The following is a 17,819-nucleotide window of genomic DNA, read 5'->3' on the forward strand; positions in this document are numbered from 1 at the left end:
ACTGGAATTAAAAAAAAAAAAACTTAAAAAGCCAAAAATAAATAAATAAACAAACAAATAAAAATAAAAGATATATTCTAGGGATACTTTACTCGGAACACCCTAGTCTTTGACTACTGCTACTCTGAAAAGCCAAGCGGTACTTACAAAGACCACGTGGCCTTCCCCACATCCTGCAACTTGATACTGCTAATGTGGAGAAAGCAAAAAACGTTGACCACTCTGAAGCTTTCCATTCTTCAACCTTTAATTGTCTTATAGCCCCTCAACACGGTTTCTGCTCCACCCTTCTGTGTAAAATTCACTTTGGGAAACAATTCTCAAGAACTGCAAAGGGCCTAATCAACAAATCCAATGACCCTTGCACTGAACTCTGACCTTTCTGTTTCTGATATTGTTGATCATCTCTTTCCTTCCTGAAAGCATACATCTTTGGTTTCTGTAACGCTTTTCTGGTTCTTCCTCTGCGACAGTTCTTGCCTACTCTGCTAGTTCCGTGTCTTCCTTTGCAGACTCCCCAATCAGATCCATTCCCTGTTCTGGTCCTTTGTTCTTCTTACACAACAGTCTTCCTCTCTCATGGCCTCACGACTCCTCTACCTGGATGACTCTTCCTCCTTGACTCCAGTGCCTCCAGGGCACTTCTACCAGATGATGCCATCTCAAACTCAACAGGTTCTAAACCAAGCTCACCTCTTCTTAAAATTGTATCTACTTCCTGGTCTATCTCTGTAGAAGATAATAAAATGCCCCCAGCTACTAAGACTACAACCTCAGAAATTACTTCACTTTTCTCTCATCCCTGCTTCCTAAATTTAGCCACATGTGACCTTGGGCAAGCCACTTTACCTTCTGACCCATTGTTTCCTTGTCTGAAAAAATAGAGATTATTCACATCTGGCAGGTCTGAAAAGGATTATGTATGTGAAAACACCCACATAATTAAGTTAATGAATGTCTGTCTTCTCTCCAGCGCTCCCTGTGGCCTTCAACCAGGGAAAAAAGACCCTTTGAGGGGATATGTCATATTTCTTTGAGTATTCCCATAATATAATGCCTTACACAGTGGCTTGTATACAGAAGTAGTCTAATAAATATGTTCACTGATGCCCATGGATAGGCATCTAAAGGAGTAAGTCAAGAAGTACCAATAAAGGATCACAAAGTACTAACTAAAATCAAAAGCAGGTGGGATATTATCTAAATCTCAATTAATCTAGATGATACTTGGACCTAACAGGCTCTGATAATTACCTGCTGAAAATAATATATCTGATAGTCCTAAGCATCTAACACTTGTCTCTGTGCTATAGTGGGGACAAAAGAATCAAGGACCTGGCCCTGCTCCCGGGGGCTCCCCCAGTTCTCCCTGTGGTCCACCTATGTGCAAAGTTAAGAATGCTCACTCCTCACAAAAAGCAAACACTTTTAGATTTTAAGCAAAAAAAAAAAAAAAAAAAAATACTCACATGTCAAAAGCACTGAACTCCAATGTTAAGCGAGCTGGAAGCCCAGCAGAATCACCTGGACAGAAGCATTATCACATTTTCCATTATGAGTCAGTAATAGCAGCATTCATAACTAAAACGTTTGTGAATAATTTTGTTCTTTTTCTTGAGCCCAAACTGCCCTGTGCAATTCTGGTCATCCATACTCAACAGGGACTTAGCAGAAGATGCCACAGCTTTTCTGAATCTCAGAAATTTGTCAAGAATAAAAAAAAAAAAAAAAAAGAAAGATTCACTGGGGGAAATGATTTCTAATCTCCTCCCCCAGCAATTCTAAGTAATCAGTATTCATTCTTTGGATTAATTAACTGGGGTCTCGCTACTCCCTTTCTTTTCCCCACAACAGAGGGAAAGAAGTGAAAATGAACTTGGGTCAAAAGTCAGGAAGTAAAAGGGGGATAAAATGTGCAGCATAGGGAATACAGTCAACGTCACTGTGATCGTGTTGTATGGTGACAGACGGTAGCTACAGTTGTGGTGAGCACAGCATAACCTATAAACTTGTTGAATTGCTATGTTGTAAGCCTGAAACTAACGTAACATTGCGGCTGAACTACACTCAAATAAAAATAAGCAAATAAACAAATTTAAAGAATGACAAACGAAAGAAATTAAGACAAGAAGTAAAAATAGAAAACAGTGAAGATCATTAATTATACAAGACAAGAGTGTCCCTTTCTAAAGGAAAGTTGACCCTATTCTGGAGGGCAGAGAAGGTGACAGAAGATGATGGCATACGGAGTAAACTGTCTCCTACCATTGTAGTAATATCCCTTAATGTCCTTGGGAGCTTCATCCAGCCGATATTCATTCAGTTTCCTCTGGGTCAACTCGTGCCAGAATCCAACATCCAAGGCACTGCTAAAGGGAGCAAACTGCAATTTGGAGAGCCCAGGATCCCCCGTAGCTGCTGCCATTATTTCTCGCCTACTAAAAAACAAAACGGAACACAGCAAAATGGCATCAAATGTGGTGAGAAAGAAAAAAAAAACATTTATAATAAGGCATAATCAAAACAAACAAAAAGTGATGGGAGCTATGCAGGCTACCTGAAGACATAACTGAAAACCACCCTGAGTAATGTGCCCGTGTTGCCAAGTTTAGCCTCCTGGCAACACAACTGATTTTCTAAGTGAAGTCCTTTTTCTAAGGCCTTTCTGGCCTTCACCTCTGTGCATCTTCCTTTCTTGTTCAAGTCGGTCTGACTGGTGTACAAGTGCTACTACTCCTTCTTCGACATAATCATAGTCTCAGAAATTTGTGCCCTCCTGTGTGATCCTGGAGAACTTCACAAGTAAAAAACCCAGGCCCAGCCGGTCAGAAACACAAAGCCCTGTCACAGCTCTGAATGAAAGCACTTGAGCACCCCCCCTGAGGAGAACAAAAAAGTTTCTGGCCCACCTAACCACAGTACCCGAATTTTTTTTTTTTTGACATCTCATCTTTTATCTTTTAAATGCATGGAAAATTTGCATCTTACTCTACTATATATGTATTTTAATATTTCTCCTCCTGAAATCTCCCTCTGACCCCTCCCCCAGCAATCAGGCACGCACACACTATAACTCCCCTACCCCTGCACACACTCTCAGGGATACACCTCCTCCAGCACAACACTAGAGAACTTGATATTTCCGAAAAGCAGAAGTGGGGGAGGTCTCTTCACGTTCCATCCTGTCCATCCCTGTGACCAGACAGAGTAATATTTCTACAGCAGAAGGTATGAAGAGTCACACTATGACTATCGTTCACACCTACTGCCTGAGTTTTGAGCCAAGATTATTACCTAGCTTTCAGTTTTCCCAACTTGGCTGATTTTGGAATTAAGAGAAATATATATAATTTGTAGTTAAGTTTTGGGGGAGTCAGAAGTTATACATGGATTTGGGGGAGTCAAAAGTTGGCATGGATAGGGATCAGCACCCTGTTCCTCAAGTTGTTCAAGGGTCAACTGTATAAGTGAGTTTAAAGCCAGGACTTACCATCAACTGATGAATGGATAAAGAAGATGTGGTTTATATATACAATGGAATACTACTTGGCAATGAGAAAAAATGAAATGTGGCCATTTGCAGCAACGTGGATGGAACTGGAGGGCGTCATGCTAAGTGAAGTCAGTCAGTCAGAGAAAGATAGATACCTTATGTTTTCACTCATATTTGGATCTTGAGAACCTTAACAGAAGACCATGGGGGAAAGGAAGGGAAAAAAAAAGTTACAGAGAGGGAGGAAGGCAAACCAAAGGAGACTCTTAAATACAGAGAACAAACTGAGGGGAAGGGGAGATGGGGGAAGGGGAGAGGGGAAAGTGGGTGATGGGCATTGAGGAGGGCACTTGTTGGGATGAGCAATGGGTGCTGTAGGGAAGCCAATTTGACAATAAATTTAAATAAATAAATAAATAAATAAATAAATAAATAAATAAGGCAGGCAGTCAGGCAAGCAAGCCAGGACTTGGACGTGCTCGCTTTAGCAACACGTATACTAAAGCCAGGACTTGAATTTCTCAGAGACGTCTCAAGTTTGACAAATACAAACTAAACATTTCTTTTTGCAAAATTCTGCCCCTTTTCCTGCATGTCCTAGTTTACATAATAGTACCACCTACATCCAAGGTCAAAACCTCAAAGTCATCTTCAATTCTCCTCTCTCTCATATTCAATAAATCACTAATTGCTAGAGGTTCAAACTTAAACGGGCCTCCGGAATGAGACGAAGATGACAGCGACAGCTACGCAGCATTGACAGGGACCAGGCACCACAGCAGGGTGTGCACCTGAATTTACTCCTCCAAAAAGCCCTAGGAAGTGACAGTTCCAATTTTGAAGAGGAAGAAACTGAGGTTGAGAGAGGTAAGAAGTCCACAGAAGGACATACAGGTAGGAAAGTGGAAGAGGGAAGAGGACAAGGACCCAAAGTCCATATTCCAAACATGTGATTTCGTGCTTCCTGTCCAAGTCAGCTTCTCTTCTCTCCGTCCTCCCCGCCACACATCAGGCCCACCATCTCACACCTTGGCTCCTGCAGTAATATGCTCACAGGTCACTGCCTTCTGTCCCTGTCTTCTCCAAACAAGTTGTCACGTTGCCACCAGATCTGATCTGTGCAGGGGGCTCCCTTGTTTAAACAAACAAAATCTTACTGGCTTTACTCCACAGAGAGTTTCCCAGCCTTTCACCTTTCCCTAGGAGACCTCTCCCCCTCTCTACCAGGGAAATTCCTCTCATCTACTAAGATTCTTGATGAAGCTCTCATTAATGCCCACAGTCAGTGGGCATCAATGGCCCCCTTCTCTGTAATGACAGATGAAAACTTCCATTACAGGATTTGCCATCATGAATCATACTTACTTTTTTGATCATACCTTTTAAAAAACTTTTATTTATTTTTAAATATTTTTTTAACGTTTATTTATTTTTGAGACAGAGAGAGGCAGAGCATGAACGGGGGAGGGTCAGAGAGAGAGGGAGACACAGAATCGGAAGCAGTCTCCAGGCCCTGGGCCATCATCAGCCCAGAGCCCGACGCGGGGCTCGAACTCACGGACCGTGAGATCGTGACCTGAGCTGAAGTCGGACGCTTAACCGACTGAGCCACCCAGGTGCCCCTAAAAAACTTTTTAAATAACAGCAGTAGTAGTAGTAACTGTTCTAATTGAATGTATATTCTGTGCCAAGCACTAAACATTCTACATATTATCTGATGACAACCCCAAAGTGGTTGCATTGTGCCTACTTTACAGAACAGAAATGGAGACACTGAAATATCAAGTCACTTGCCCAAAGTCACTCAGTTAGGGAGTAGAAGAGCTGAGATTATAACCCAGGTTGACTGGCGGCAAAGCCCCAACTCTCATCACTATAGTGTATCGCCTTGAAAGAAGACACCCCTTTTCAGAGCCTGAATATTACCCATCAGCCCCACATATGCTAAAAACAATAACCATTTTGAAAAACATTTACATACTAACCTCCTCTCCAACAGGGTCAAAAGAAAAAGGTCATGGCCAGAGTAATCATCCAATATGGAAGGAAATCAACACAGTGCAGACAGTGGTACAAATGGATCTCTGAGATCCTCCACGGGATGGGTCATCAGGTCCCTAAATGCTTTAGTCATCCACAACTTACTCTTAAAGGTTAACAGGAACTCACCATCATCTTGACGACCTACTGAGGTCATCAAGATGGAATTTTACCAGCGCCAGAAACAAAAGAGAAAACTCTTCTGTACAGCACTTCAGTGGCTGAGAAAAAGTGATTCAGGAAGACCACTTAGAAGATAACCGACAGGCATACTAAGACAGTAATCTACATAAAAGGCACATCCTTCAAACATTTTCTGACTTATTTGATCTTTAAGAAATTTCAAACAGAACCCAAGAGCCTATTTCACAAGAGGATGTGGTTGGTATTCAGCTGCTGAACTCCTGCTTGACAGGCTCAGAAAACAGAAGGGTCCTATGCAGCAGGAGCAGCAACACGTGATGGGGAATTTGCTGGAAACATCTAAATATGATATGCAAGTATAAATGTATCACTTAGGAACCTATACATCTATGTCATGCTGCCATCTTCCTTAAGCTGGAAGGGAAGATTTAAGAGGAAATGATCAGAATAGAAATCTGGAGGGAGCAGTAAGTTACAGGTGCAAAGTCATTTATGTGTAACTAACCTATATCCAAACATCACCTGCTTCATGAAAATTAAGGCTTGCCTATATATCCCCAAGGTCAGAATTCTAGCTTCTGCTTAGCTTAGAAAGTTAAAATAGGACTTTCATCATACCTCAACACTACATACGGACATATTCCAGGAAAGAAACTGACAGAGGCATCAATATAAGTGTGAGTTAACTTTATTTCAGACTATTTCTATCATATCTGGGATGTGAAACCCAGGAGTTACACAAGATGGGATTGTGTCACTTCCACTGAAAGAGGAAAGGATCTGATGAAGATTCAATGCTGTAATGGAAAAGAATCCCAGCAGTAACCAAAACATCCAGCCAAGGTTAAACTGAAATCGCAGATGGGTGGTTAAGCAATACAAACCCTTTTGGGGCTGTGTCTACCACCCAAAAGTGGTGCAAATTTTAGGCTTTTATGAAAATAAAACTAAGTCACACTCAGCAAATTACATAAGGACAAGCTCAAAAAATACCACTGTCTGAATATTTACCAAAAGTTTCTGTCCAAATGGTCCTAAACCTTGGGTAGTGCTATTCTTCAAAGTCAAATCCCCACAGGAAATGGGTAATAGTGCTTGCCTCCCAAGAAAGAAGCTATGGAGTCAGGAGACAGGGGTGTGGAGAGAGTTATTTTAAACTGTCTGGCCCTATTCCCTTTGAATTTTGTGTTCAGACTTCAATGAATTTTGTGTTCAAAATACAATGAATTTTGTGTATGTAGAACAACAATACAGAAATAAATACAATAATTAAAGAAAAAAGTCCTAACCCAATGGCAAGATGGGGAATGAAGGAGACATAAGACTACCAGCACAACTGCTTTGGTTCCAAGAAATAACACCTGAGAGATCTCTGATGCAACAATCATGTCTTATTCATCTTTCTTCAGCACTTACCACACTGCCTAGAATATATTAGGAGCTCAGTAAATGTTGACATGAAATAATAGTTCCCTTCCCCTCAAAAAGGGCCACTACATGGAGGCAGTAATGAGACAAATTACAGCAGACTTTACAAATTACTAATAGCCTGAATTGTCCAAATAAGAAACAGATTGGCCAGAGAGATAATGAATTTTCCATTAGTGGAAGTGTTCAAGCATATATTAAGATGATTATTTGCCAAGTCATATTGTACAAAGGTTTACTGTATCAGGCAGTCAGACGAGCCCAGGGTTTGGCAGGCTTTTTCTGACAAGGGCCAGACAGTAAATATTTTAGTCATTTCATGCCAAAACAGTTTCTGTCATAGTTTCTTCTTCTTTTTTACAACTCTTGAAAAATGTACAAACAATCCTTAGCTTATGGACTGTGCGCGCGCGCGCACACACACACACACACACACACACACACACACACACACAAAGGTGTGGGTCAGGATCTGACCTGCAGGCTGTAGTTTGCAGACCCTCAGACTAGATGATCTTCCAAACCTGTTATTTGGGTGAAGCAGGTTGCAAGGTTACAGTTGCTGGTCCATGAGAGAAACCTTGTGATGCTGCAAATACATCTTTATGAACTGGAAAACGTAGTCTATACGAGCACTCACACACACATATATCAGCATCAGTAAGCTACCGTGAAGTTCAGTTAACATTTACTGAAGCTCATAACATGCAAGGAGATGGCATTAGTGGCAATGCACATGCAAAACAGGCATGTTACCACACCTCTGATGGTTTCCTTCCTACTTTTTCCTTGATCCCTGATACTGCCTCCCAACTTTTCTGGGGCCACCCTAGTGGCCCCGCCACTCTTCACCTCTGACTTGATGCTGAAGAAACATCCAGCTGCTTGGTGCCCCTCTAACACACCTGTTGTCCTGCCTCCACAACCCTGAACAAACAGCTCCCTGTGTCTGATAGGCATCCCTACTCCTGTGACTGGCACTTTTCAAAATCCAGCTCAGAGGTTATTTGCTCCATAAAGCCTTCCCAGAGCTCCCTTTCACTCTCTTTACCCATTGCTTTCTCTTCTCCCTTGGCTTTGGTTAACCACTTCTGTCTCTAAACTACCTCTACATTTAGTATTACTGTTCAGCATTTTGCTGATCTGTCTACCTCCATCAACCTGATTGTAAATTCTACAGATACAGATCCTGGCTCATATCCCCCTCAATACACCATAATCACTTGCAGAACGGCTCCCAAATGTTACTAAGATGAGTTCTAGAAACCTTTTATGGGTACCTTCCCATAAAAGAAGCAAGAGAAAGAAATAACCCAGGCTTCTATGACTGGAAAGACAAACTCCAAGCTTATTACAATGGAATATGGAGATTAGAGCAAGCAATCATGAAGAACACTTGGAAATATGCCATATGACTTAGAAATAAATATGTTATCGTTTTTCAGGACTAAGATCTTAGTGGATAAGAGATATGCATGTACAAATCAACTGAAATGAAGTCCCACCCAACCAAGTATAAAGTTAGTATAGATCTTTCTTCCTGAAAGTATTCCCATAGGTACAGAAGTCAAAAGCCTACATCCACAGTCTCAAAGTATCTCTCCACCAAAAAACAAACAAAAAAACAACTATTAATTTCAAAGGAGAGAAAAAGTAACTCTACAGTGACAAAATCTGGCAGACACCATCTTAATGCAGGGATTGAAGTCAACACCAGCAGCAATGGGACACAGATACATATGCTATCTGATAGAATGCAGTGAAAAGCACAAACATCCATACCACTCCGCTGAAAGCATATGACGTGGGTCTCATTGAGAAGAAACGTGAGGTAAACCCAAACTGGAAAACATTCTACAAAATGACTGAGACTGGCTTACAATCTTCAAAGGTGTCAAGATCTTGGGGCACCTGGGTGGCTCAGTCGGTTAAGCGTCCAACTTCAGCTCAGATCATGATCTCTTGGTTCATGAGTTTGAGCCCATGATGGGCTCTGTGCTGACAGCTCAGAACCTGGAGCCTGCTTCCGATTCTGTGTCTGCCTCTCTCTCTGTCTCTCTCTGTCTCTCTCTCTCTGCCCCTTCCCTGCTCACATTCTCTCTCTCAAAAATAAATAAACATTAAAAAAAAAAGTGTCAAGGTCAAGAGAAGACTAGGGAATTGTTCCAGAGTAAAAGAGAAAGACACGATGACCGGGGGCAACATGTGATGCTGGCTTGACACTCTGCTTTCATAAAGGGTGCTACTGGGACAAAATCTGCCTGGAATCTCTGGAGAAGGGTATATGAGAGGTCTGTCTTATTCTTGTAAGGTTTCTGCAAATTTGGAACTGTTCCAAAATAAAACATGAAGACAATTTTAGCGCCTGCACACACCCAGCCTATGCTACACTGAACAGGCAAAACCAATTACGTGAAAGAAGTTAGAATAGTAATTACAGGGTGGGATGGGGCTACTGACTGGAAAGGGGCAGTAAGAAGCCTCCTGGGGAGCTGGAAACATTCCATTTTCCTTGAGCTGGGAGGTGGTTTCAGAGCACATACATATACAAAAACCCATGAGCTATATATTTACGATTAATGTACTTTACCATATGCATACTATACCTGAACAAAAAAAGTAAAATCGAAAGCCCTATATTCAAGCTATAATGATCCTACACAGAACCTTCCTGTATTCACTTAATAGTTAACAGATGACCTATTTAAAATCTAGCTTTGGTGAAAAGAAACTCATTGCTCTAAATAAGTATAAAAGAAATATCATTTCCATAAATTTTTCTGGCATTTGTTATTAAAGATGCTGAAGACGGAAGTATTTTGGCTTTACTGCTTATGTAATTAATTGGACCAGGAATGCTCCCTGGTGAGTCTGTCCAACTGGTCTCCCTCCAAGGGAGGGTAGGCAATAGGATTGGATGCAGCAGATATTAAGCCAGGGTAGGATTTCTGGAAATGAAGAAGTCAACTGGTAGAAAATGAACAAAAATCACAGTGATGAAACAAACAAACCTGTCTTCAGGGAAACTAAACCCTTGGAGGGACAGCAGAGAAACAGACTAGCCTAACTGTTCTAATAAAAATGCCTTGCTCTGACTTTTCCCTGTATGTTGTTGGGGTTTTGTTTGTTTGTTTGTTTGTTTGGGGAGGGCAGGGGAACTTCCAGTCGTTCAGAGAAAGGATGCTAATGTGACAGTGGGGAGCCCGGTCTTCAGAGAGACCCAAGCATGAGTTCCCAATTCCACCTCTCACTGGCTGAGGAGCCTTGGGCGGGTAACTTCATCCCCTGTGCCTTGATTTCCTCATCTGTAAAATAAGGATAATTCCAGCCAACCCGTGAGGTTGTTGGGAGAGCTAAATGAGAAAGGGCGTGATGTGCCTGTTCAGGGGCCTGGCGCAGTCAGCCTAAGTGGTAGTGCCCTCAGATTGTCAACACATGCCCCGTACCTCACATTAGCCAACGCTGCCTGCCTAATGCAGCTGCCCTTCTCCGTGCTCACTGTGAAACTTTCTCCATCTCAAACGTGCCTTGTGTAAGCCTCACCTCCCTCAAAGGAGCACTGCAGTCACAGCAGAGGTTTAATTAAAATGAAACAGATGGTCTCCTGCTATAGGTCATCAAGGGCAAGTCCAGAGGAACAAGTGCTAAGGGTTAGGAGCACTTTGAGTTCAATTTCTCGCAGGCTACGTGGGGCCATTCACTTAGCAGAAGAGCCAGAACAACCGCAATTTGGCCCTGAAGTACCGTCTCTGGGCCAAAATGGAGCACATAGAGCAGACTTCTGTTCTCATTTTCCCAGCTGCGGGGCTGTGAGCTCTGGCAGTCATTAAAATAAGCACCAAACCACATGGCCAAGTCCTGCTGACAAACAGAGTATGTAAGCTGATGGGTTAAAAAAAAAAAAAAAAAAAAAAGGGGAGATGGCCAGGAGTGGGGAGGGGTCCTCTTTGGCATACGAAGCCAATGCACATTTTGCCGGCTAATGACGTCCTGCAACTTCACGAGTTTTGGAAATAATGTGCAAGGCTGCCAAAGAGGGAGGTTTACAGGCCCTCCCTTCCAAAAGGAGGGGGGCAAAGTTCCAAACTTCGAAGACAGATTAGGCTTTACTGGAAGATGAAAACTCAGGACTTCTACAGGGGAACCAGCTGGGTTCGGAAGCCTCAATTCCTTTTAAAAATCGCATTACAGTCAAGATGCCCCTGGGCCAAACTGAGGTCTCCACAAGACACCGAGTCATCGAAAGCGGCTTTTTTGTGTGTGTGACTGTACTGTTAGGTGGCCACAGCTGATCACATAAGCAGGCAGGATAACTGCTATTATGGACGGGTTGTCTCCCTCACCTCCATGCATGCCACCTTGGTCAATGAGAGAACTGGCAGTCACCTCCACTGTCTTCAAACTGTAACCTTCATGCTCACTGGTTACTCCTGGAAGTTTTTCCTTTGTTTTCCTTCTGCTATAATAACCTTAACCTTCACATACAACATGCTCTTGTTCAGCCTGTTTTTGAGAATGGACGCACTGGATACCAGTGTTGTGGGGCGTGGCAAGCCCACGAGGGAGGGATAGTAAAAGCTGAGAGAGCCTGTGAGAGAGGAGAAAGACAACACAAGGAAGATGGAAACAGCATGCCTGCTTCAGAGTCCTTTTTGTTAACTGCACCAATCAACAGTGTCATGTTGCTTCATTCTATATACGAGGGACAGCCACCTGGATTCACCGGCATCGCTAGAGAGCCTTCATGTCAACCAACAGGTAAAATGTGGCATGGTTTCCTAAAAGCTGGCTGAGTTATGGAGGCTAGTTTCTGAGTAACAGAGGCTCTGTGGTTTCATTTCTGGTGATATCTAAGAACTCCTGGAAAAGGAAGAGGTGCTGAAAAATTGGGCCAACCCAACACATGTTACCAGATTTCCAAAATATTTGATTTCCAAAGATAAGAATAAGGATGGATTCTACAGCCTAGTGGACAGAGGTTTTGCTCAGGAAAGGTGGCATGTGGGCCATTCCAGACCACATGTCACTTCTGTGCAATTAGAAAACTATACCCCCTCCTGGAGACATTTTACTTCCTTTCCTTAGAAAATTGTTGTAATACATTGATTAGGTTGACCCAAGACATTTTACCTTTGTCTGCCAGAAAATCGTCACTACAAAAGTAAATTCATGATGCCTATGATCCAAACAAAACCCCCTCAGATGTGGCCTCTTGGGCAGCGCACAACCTGCACAACTGTATATGGTAGTCTTGAGTATTAATCCTAAGAGGCCACTATGGTTTAAGAAGGAGTCGTGAGAATAACTGCATTTCTTCCTTGATCAAAGAAGAACCAGATATAGGATATAGGATATCTGGACCTAGGAAGGCCTCTGAAAAGACCACTCCAAATATCCTGGTAGACAAGATGAAGCTGTCATAATTGGATTCCAACATAATCAGAGAGACTACGAACCAGTAATTCGATGGTGAGATGAGATGAGAAAACCAATTCTCATCTGAAGAATGCTGGTTACGGTATGAACTGGTGTTAATAAGAAAGGAACTAATAGGGGCATCTGGGTGGCTCAGTTGGTTAAACATCCGACTCTTGATCTCAGCTCAGGAAATGATCTCATGGTTTGTGAGATCGAGCCCTGCATTGGGCTCTGTGCTGACAGCATGGAGCCTGCTTGGGATTCCCTCCCAAAAATAAATCTTAATAATAAGTAGTATAATAAATACAATTATATGTATAAACAAAAATATACATATATATAAAAGAAAGGGGCTAACTGTGATAAGTCATTGGTTCAGTCTTTGGTCCTAATCTATTTATTTTTATTTATCTACATGAATGAATATTCATCAATATTTACTAAGTGTTTGATGTGTGCTGAACATTGTGTTAGGGGCTTAGAGCAGGGAAAAAGACACATAAACCACATAAACAAATATATTCAAAAAGGTATACTTACTACATTTACCAGTGACTTTGATGATTGATACAGGTTTGCTTATCAATTCTATACATGACACGAAGCAGGAAGGAATAGGCAATATGATGGATAACAAAACTTCACAATACAAAAGATTCTGACCACCTGGAATAACAGGCCTATTTTAACAAGACTAAAAATTTCAGAGGTAAATACAGGGTCTTAAACCTCAGTCCAAAAAAACAGCTGGACAACAGTGCAGGCACTGTTGATAATGGAACTGTTGATAACAGGCAGTATGATAATGGAAGGACACAGCTTCATGAGCCAGAGAGACTGCAGTTAAAATCCCACCTCTGAGGGGTGTCTGGGTAGCTCAGTCCGTGAAGCATCCAACTCAGGTCATGATCTCACAGTTTGTGGGGTCAAGCCCCGTGTAAGGCTCTGTGCTGACATCTTGGAGCCTGGAGCCTGCTTCAGATTCTGTGTCTCCCTCTCTCTCTCTCTCAAAAAATGAATAAACATTAAAAAAATAAAAGTAAATAAAAATTAAAAAACCCCACATCTGCTACGTCTAGCCACACAACCTCAGGCAAGTCATTTAACTTTTCTGAGCCTTCTTCCCCACCTGTAAGATGGGACACTATCTGCTGTACAGAATTATTGTGAGGATTCGATTAGAAAATGCATGTACCTGAGGGGCACCTGGGTGGCTCAGTCAGTTAAGCATCCGACTTTGGCTCAGGTCATGATGTTGTGGTCCATGAATTTGAGCCGCACATCAGGCTCTGGCTGACAGCTCAGCGTATTGTGCCTCCCTCTATCTCTGCCCCTCCCTCACTTGTGCACGAGCTCTCTCTCTCTCAGAATAATAAACACTTAAAAATTTTAAAAAAAGAAAATGCATGTATCTGATACAGAAGTCATTCTAAAATAGGACTGACGTTATCAACAAAACATGTGTGAAAGACATGGGGATTTCCATTTAGTTATCCCTTCAACAAACATTATGTTATGTACAGTTCCCGTGCTGTATTTCAGCACTCAATGGCAAAAGAGACTAAGGTCTCTGCCTTTCAGGACCTAAGTTTTGAGGGTTATACATACCAGGAATGACAGTATAGCAATCTGTGGATAAAGCAAGTACCATATGGTATAGTATAAGTGTTTGTACAGGGTGTTATGGGAGGACGGAGGGGTATCTAAATTGGACTGAAGAAGCAGGGATTTGTATTTTAGCAAAGATCTGTATTTTAGGAATGATACTCCAGTACCAGTGAGCACCAGACAGGGCAAGCGGCTCAGTGGTTGTGCAGGAATACAGGCAAGAAGCAAGAAGAGCCTGAACTAAGGTAATGGGAGAAGTGATGGAGGAGAAAATGTGTCAGGAGACATCAAGGAAGGAGAATCTGTAGAACTCTGATGACTGCCTGGGATGGGAGGAGAGGGAAAAGGCCAAGACAACTGCAGTGCTCTGATGGGAATGACTAAATGGAAGAAGGGGAATGAGTCAGAGGAAAGGATGTAGAAAGAAGGGCAGCTTTGGAGGGAAGCTCCTGAGATTAATTTTGGACTCACTGAGTCTGAGGCCTGGCCTGCAGGAGAGATCTCAGCTCAACATACAGAACAGGGGTCCTTGGCACATAAGTGGGAGTTGAAGTTGTGGGTGAGAAGAGCACAGAGTATAAGGCAGAACCTTGGAGAAAACTAGCATTTAATGAACAAAAGGAGGGGGCGGGACCCACAATGGAAGCTGAGGGGGAAATGGCCAGACAGATAACACAAAGGAATATCAGCAATATGAAATGTGCTCAGAATTCAAAAGGTAAGGGAAAACTTTCAGGGGTTCGGGCAACGTGAAGGTCTGAAGACGAGGAAGGCCAATTTTGGAGGACAGGTGGGACAGAAGAAGGATTTTAGCAAATGATGACTTCAGGAAGTCAACAAACGTGGATGGGAAGAGATGATGTGATGTGATGTGATGTGATGTGATGTGATGTGATGTGATGTGATGTGATGTGATGTGATGTGATGTGAAGGTGTTTCGTCTTTTCCAGATATTTAAATAAGAAGAGATGGTTAAACAGGAAACAAACAGAACAATGGAACCTCAGCACAAGTAAAAGAATCAGCCTTAAACACATTTCTCTCACAGAGGTGAAGTGATACAGTCAGCTGGAGACAAGTCAGTAAGTGACAGAAGCTGAGGAGCCTTCATTGATGGCTGCAACTTAGTGAAGTCAAAGTCCAGGTTAGGAGGCTAGGAGAGGAATGGAAATCTGAAAGACAAGAACATGGGCAAGAGAGCTGTCCAAACACAAGGGGGAGTGTCAAGCAGTGCTGGGAGCCCACAGCGTGACAGTGTCAAGGGCAGGTGTGTCTACAGCAAAGACAGGGGGCCTCAGGTCTCCACAAAAAAAGTACAGTCCTGCTCCCTCTGGTCAGACTCCTAGAGAAAAGAGGACTTCCTTTCTATACTACACACTCAAGGAGAGACTGTCAAACAGGAACAAGTTCAAAGGAAAGTAATCACAAAGAAGGTGAGAAAAGCCCAAAGGTGATCATGGTTGGGGGGGTGGGGGTGGGGAGGGTTGCAGAGGCTGGAATGAGACTGAGCTGTTACCCAGTCTGCCAAGACCACAGAGATGGATACTCCCTACTGGGTAACAAAGCAGCATCTAATTATTCTTCCTTGAATACACAACCAGGTCTTACTTATACTGGAGATAGGTAGAAGGATCAGGAAACAGAAAAAGGAGGAGGAAGGCAGTCCTGAACTTCATTTCCCAAAGGGAAAAGTGGATAAAAGAGGCCATTTGGATTTCCAAATAAAACCTCCAAGGAAGTGAGGGATAACCAAGGGCCACTAATCAAAAGAATTTTGTTATTACTTATGTCCACACACAGGATCCATCCCTCAGCACCCCGTATCCCAATTCACCTTCCTCCTCTCCCCATGTGGTGTTATCCAGCTACCAGTCCAGCACCTCCTTTACCCCTTAAACCCACCCATCTTTCTCCCTTGGCTTAGCCACTGCCTTGGTTCAGGCCTTCCTCCTCCGCTACGTGGACCACAGAACAGTGCCCTGACTGGTCTTCCTGCTGGGTCTGCCCTGTCCAGTGTAGTCACCATGGGAGAGCCTGAGTAATTTAAAACAGATGAGAGCAGGGGCGTCTGGGTGTCTCAGTCGGTTGAGTCCGACTTCGGCTCAGGTCATGATCTCACAGTTCATGGGTTCGAGCCCCGCGTCAGGCTCTGTGCTGACAGCTCAGAGCCTGGAGTCCACTTCGGATTCTGTGTCTCCCCCCTCTCTCGGCCCCTCCCCTGCTGGCTCTCTGTCTCTCAAAAATAAATAAATATTTAAAAAACTTAAAATAGATGAGAGCACATCACACCCCTTCTTCAACTTTCACTGCAACTCTCTGACACCACACTTTCAAAATAAAGTGCAAACTTCTTCGCACGGTAATATTAACTGCTACTATTGATCATTTACCATCTAGCAAGTGGGTAACATATACCATTCAATCCTCACAGCAACCCTGGGAGGATGGCTTACAGATAAGGAAACTGAAGTTTAGAAAGGGAGTGACCAGCCCCAGGTAGCAAAACTAGTTCAATGGCAAAGCCAGCATGTAACTTACAGTCCAAATTCTGTGCTCCTAATTATATATCATATATTAGATTATACAACCTTATATTGCCCGCAAGGTCCTTTGTGATCTGCCTCCTGCTTACGTTTCCACAGTCACTTCTTAGCCGAGGTGAACGATGCAAGTTACCTACAGTCCTCCCCACTCCCAATGTCTGCAATGTCATCCCACCTCCCATGCCTCTTCACCTGACTAATCTTGCTCATCCTTCAGGCCTTGAGTAAAGCGACGCCTCCTCACAGAAAACTTCTCTGATGCCTCAGCCTGACTTGTGATCACCCTAAGTCCTCCTCTGGCAAATCTCTACAATAGCTGCATTCCACAGTGCTGTTGTCTATGTCCTTGACTTAAAAAATAGTGAATTCCTCAAGGACAGGGATGGGCATCTTGAACAAGAGTCCGGTACACAACTCCTTTAAGAATTTCACAATCTTGTCACATGAGGGGCAGGGAGGAGTTGGCCAAGAAAAATGGGAGGGGGAAGGGGAGATCTTTTAGGAAGCAGGAGCAGCAGGAGCCAAAGGCTACAAGTGAGATACAACCCGTAAACAGTTTAACAAGACTACAGCACAGAACTGGGGGATGGAAGTATAATTAGGCAAGATGAGCTTTCGCAAGGCTGGCTTTTTCTTCATTCAAGTGTTAGTTCCAAAGTCACCTCCTCAGAGAAGTCACCCCAACCAGCTAGCTTTTAAAACAGCTCCCTCTGCTTACCCACAGGTACTCTCCATCCCATTACCATTTCTTTTTCTTTTTTTGATAGTATCTGAACAGGATACTAACAGGATCTGAAACACCTACCACCCACTAAAAGCTCTGTATTATTGGCAATCACCACAACTGCCACCACCAGGATCAAAAAGTAGGCTCCCTGAAATCGGTCTAATTTTACCCCCCCCCCCATCACCAGTACTTATGGTAATGCTTGGCACATCACAAAATTTTTGGTTGTTATGGAGTTTACTACAGGTAAATATATTAAATGTGCTCAGCCTGGAGAAGAAATGGTGTGAAGAGGAAAACAAACCAGCAGCCTTCAAGGATGTGTGGGCAATAAATTGGAAGGGAGATCCGAAGAGTCTGAAGGAGGGACAATGAGCCGAGATTATGGTATAGACTTAAATCAGAGTTAGGGGAAATC

At 42.9% G+C, this 17,819-nt stretch overlaps 1 protein-coding gene across 4 annotated transcripts in view; it reads right to left on the reverse strand.

Moving 5' to 3' along the window:
• Nucleotides 1–17,819, reverse strand: part of ATG7 (autophagy related 7) — a 249,423-nt gene that overhangs the window by 230,489 nt on the left and 1,115 nt on the right. For 2 of the 4 annotated variants that reach the window (XM_058725980.1, XM_058725977.1), the window contains exons 2-3: nt 2,266–2,438; nt 1,470–1,524 (exon numbers count right to left, since the gene is read on the reverse strand). In XM_058725980.1, coding sequence (XP_058581963.1) covers nt 1,470–1,524; nt 2,266–2,425 — 215 coding nt within the window. In that variant the 5' untranslated portion in view covers nt 2,426–2,438. Of the gene's footprint in view, nt 1–1,469; nt 1,525–2,265; nt 2,439–5,478; nt 5,684–17,819 lie in introns of those variants that run through there. The other 2 variants (XM_058725979.1, XM_058725978.1) reach the window with 2 other exon arrangements.

This window comes from Neofelis nebulosa, chromosome 4, assembly GCF_028018385.1.
Source record: "Neofelis nebulosa isolate mNeoNeb1 chromosome 4, mNeoNeb1.pri, whole genome shotgun sequence".
Taxonomy (NCBI): Eukaryota; Metazoa; Chordata; class Mammalia; order Carnivora; family Felidae; genus Neofelis; species Neofelis nebulosa.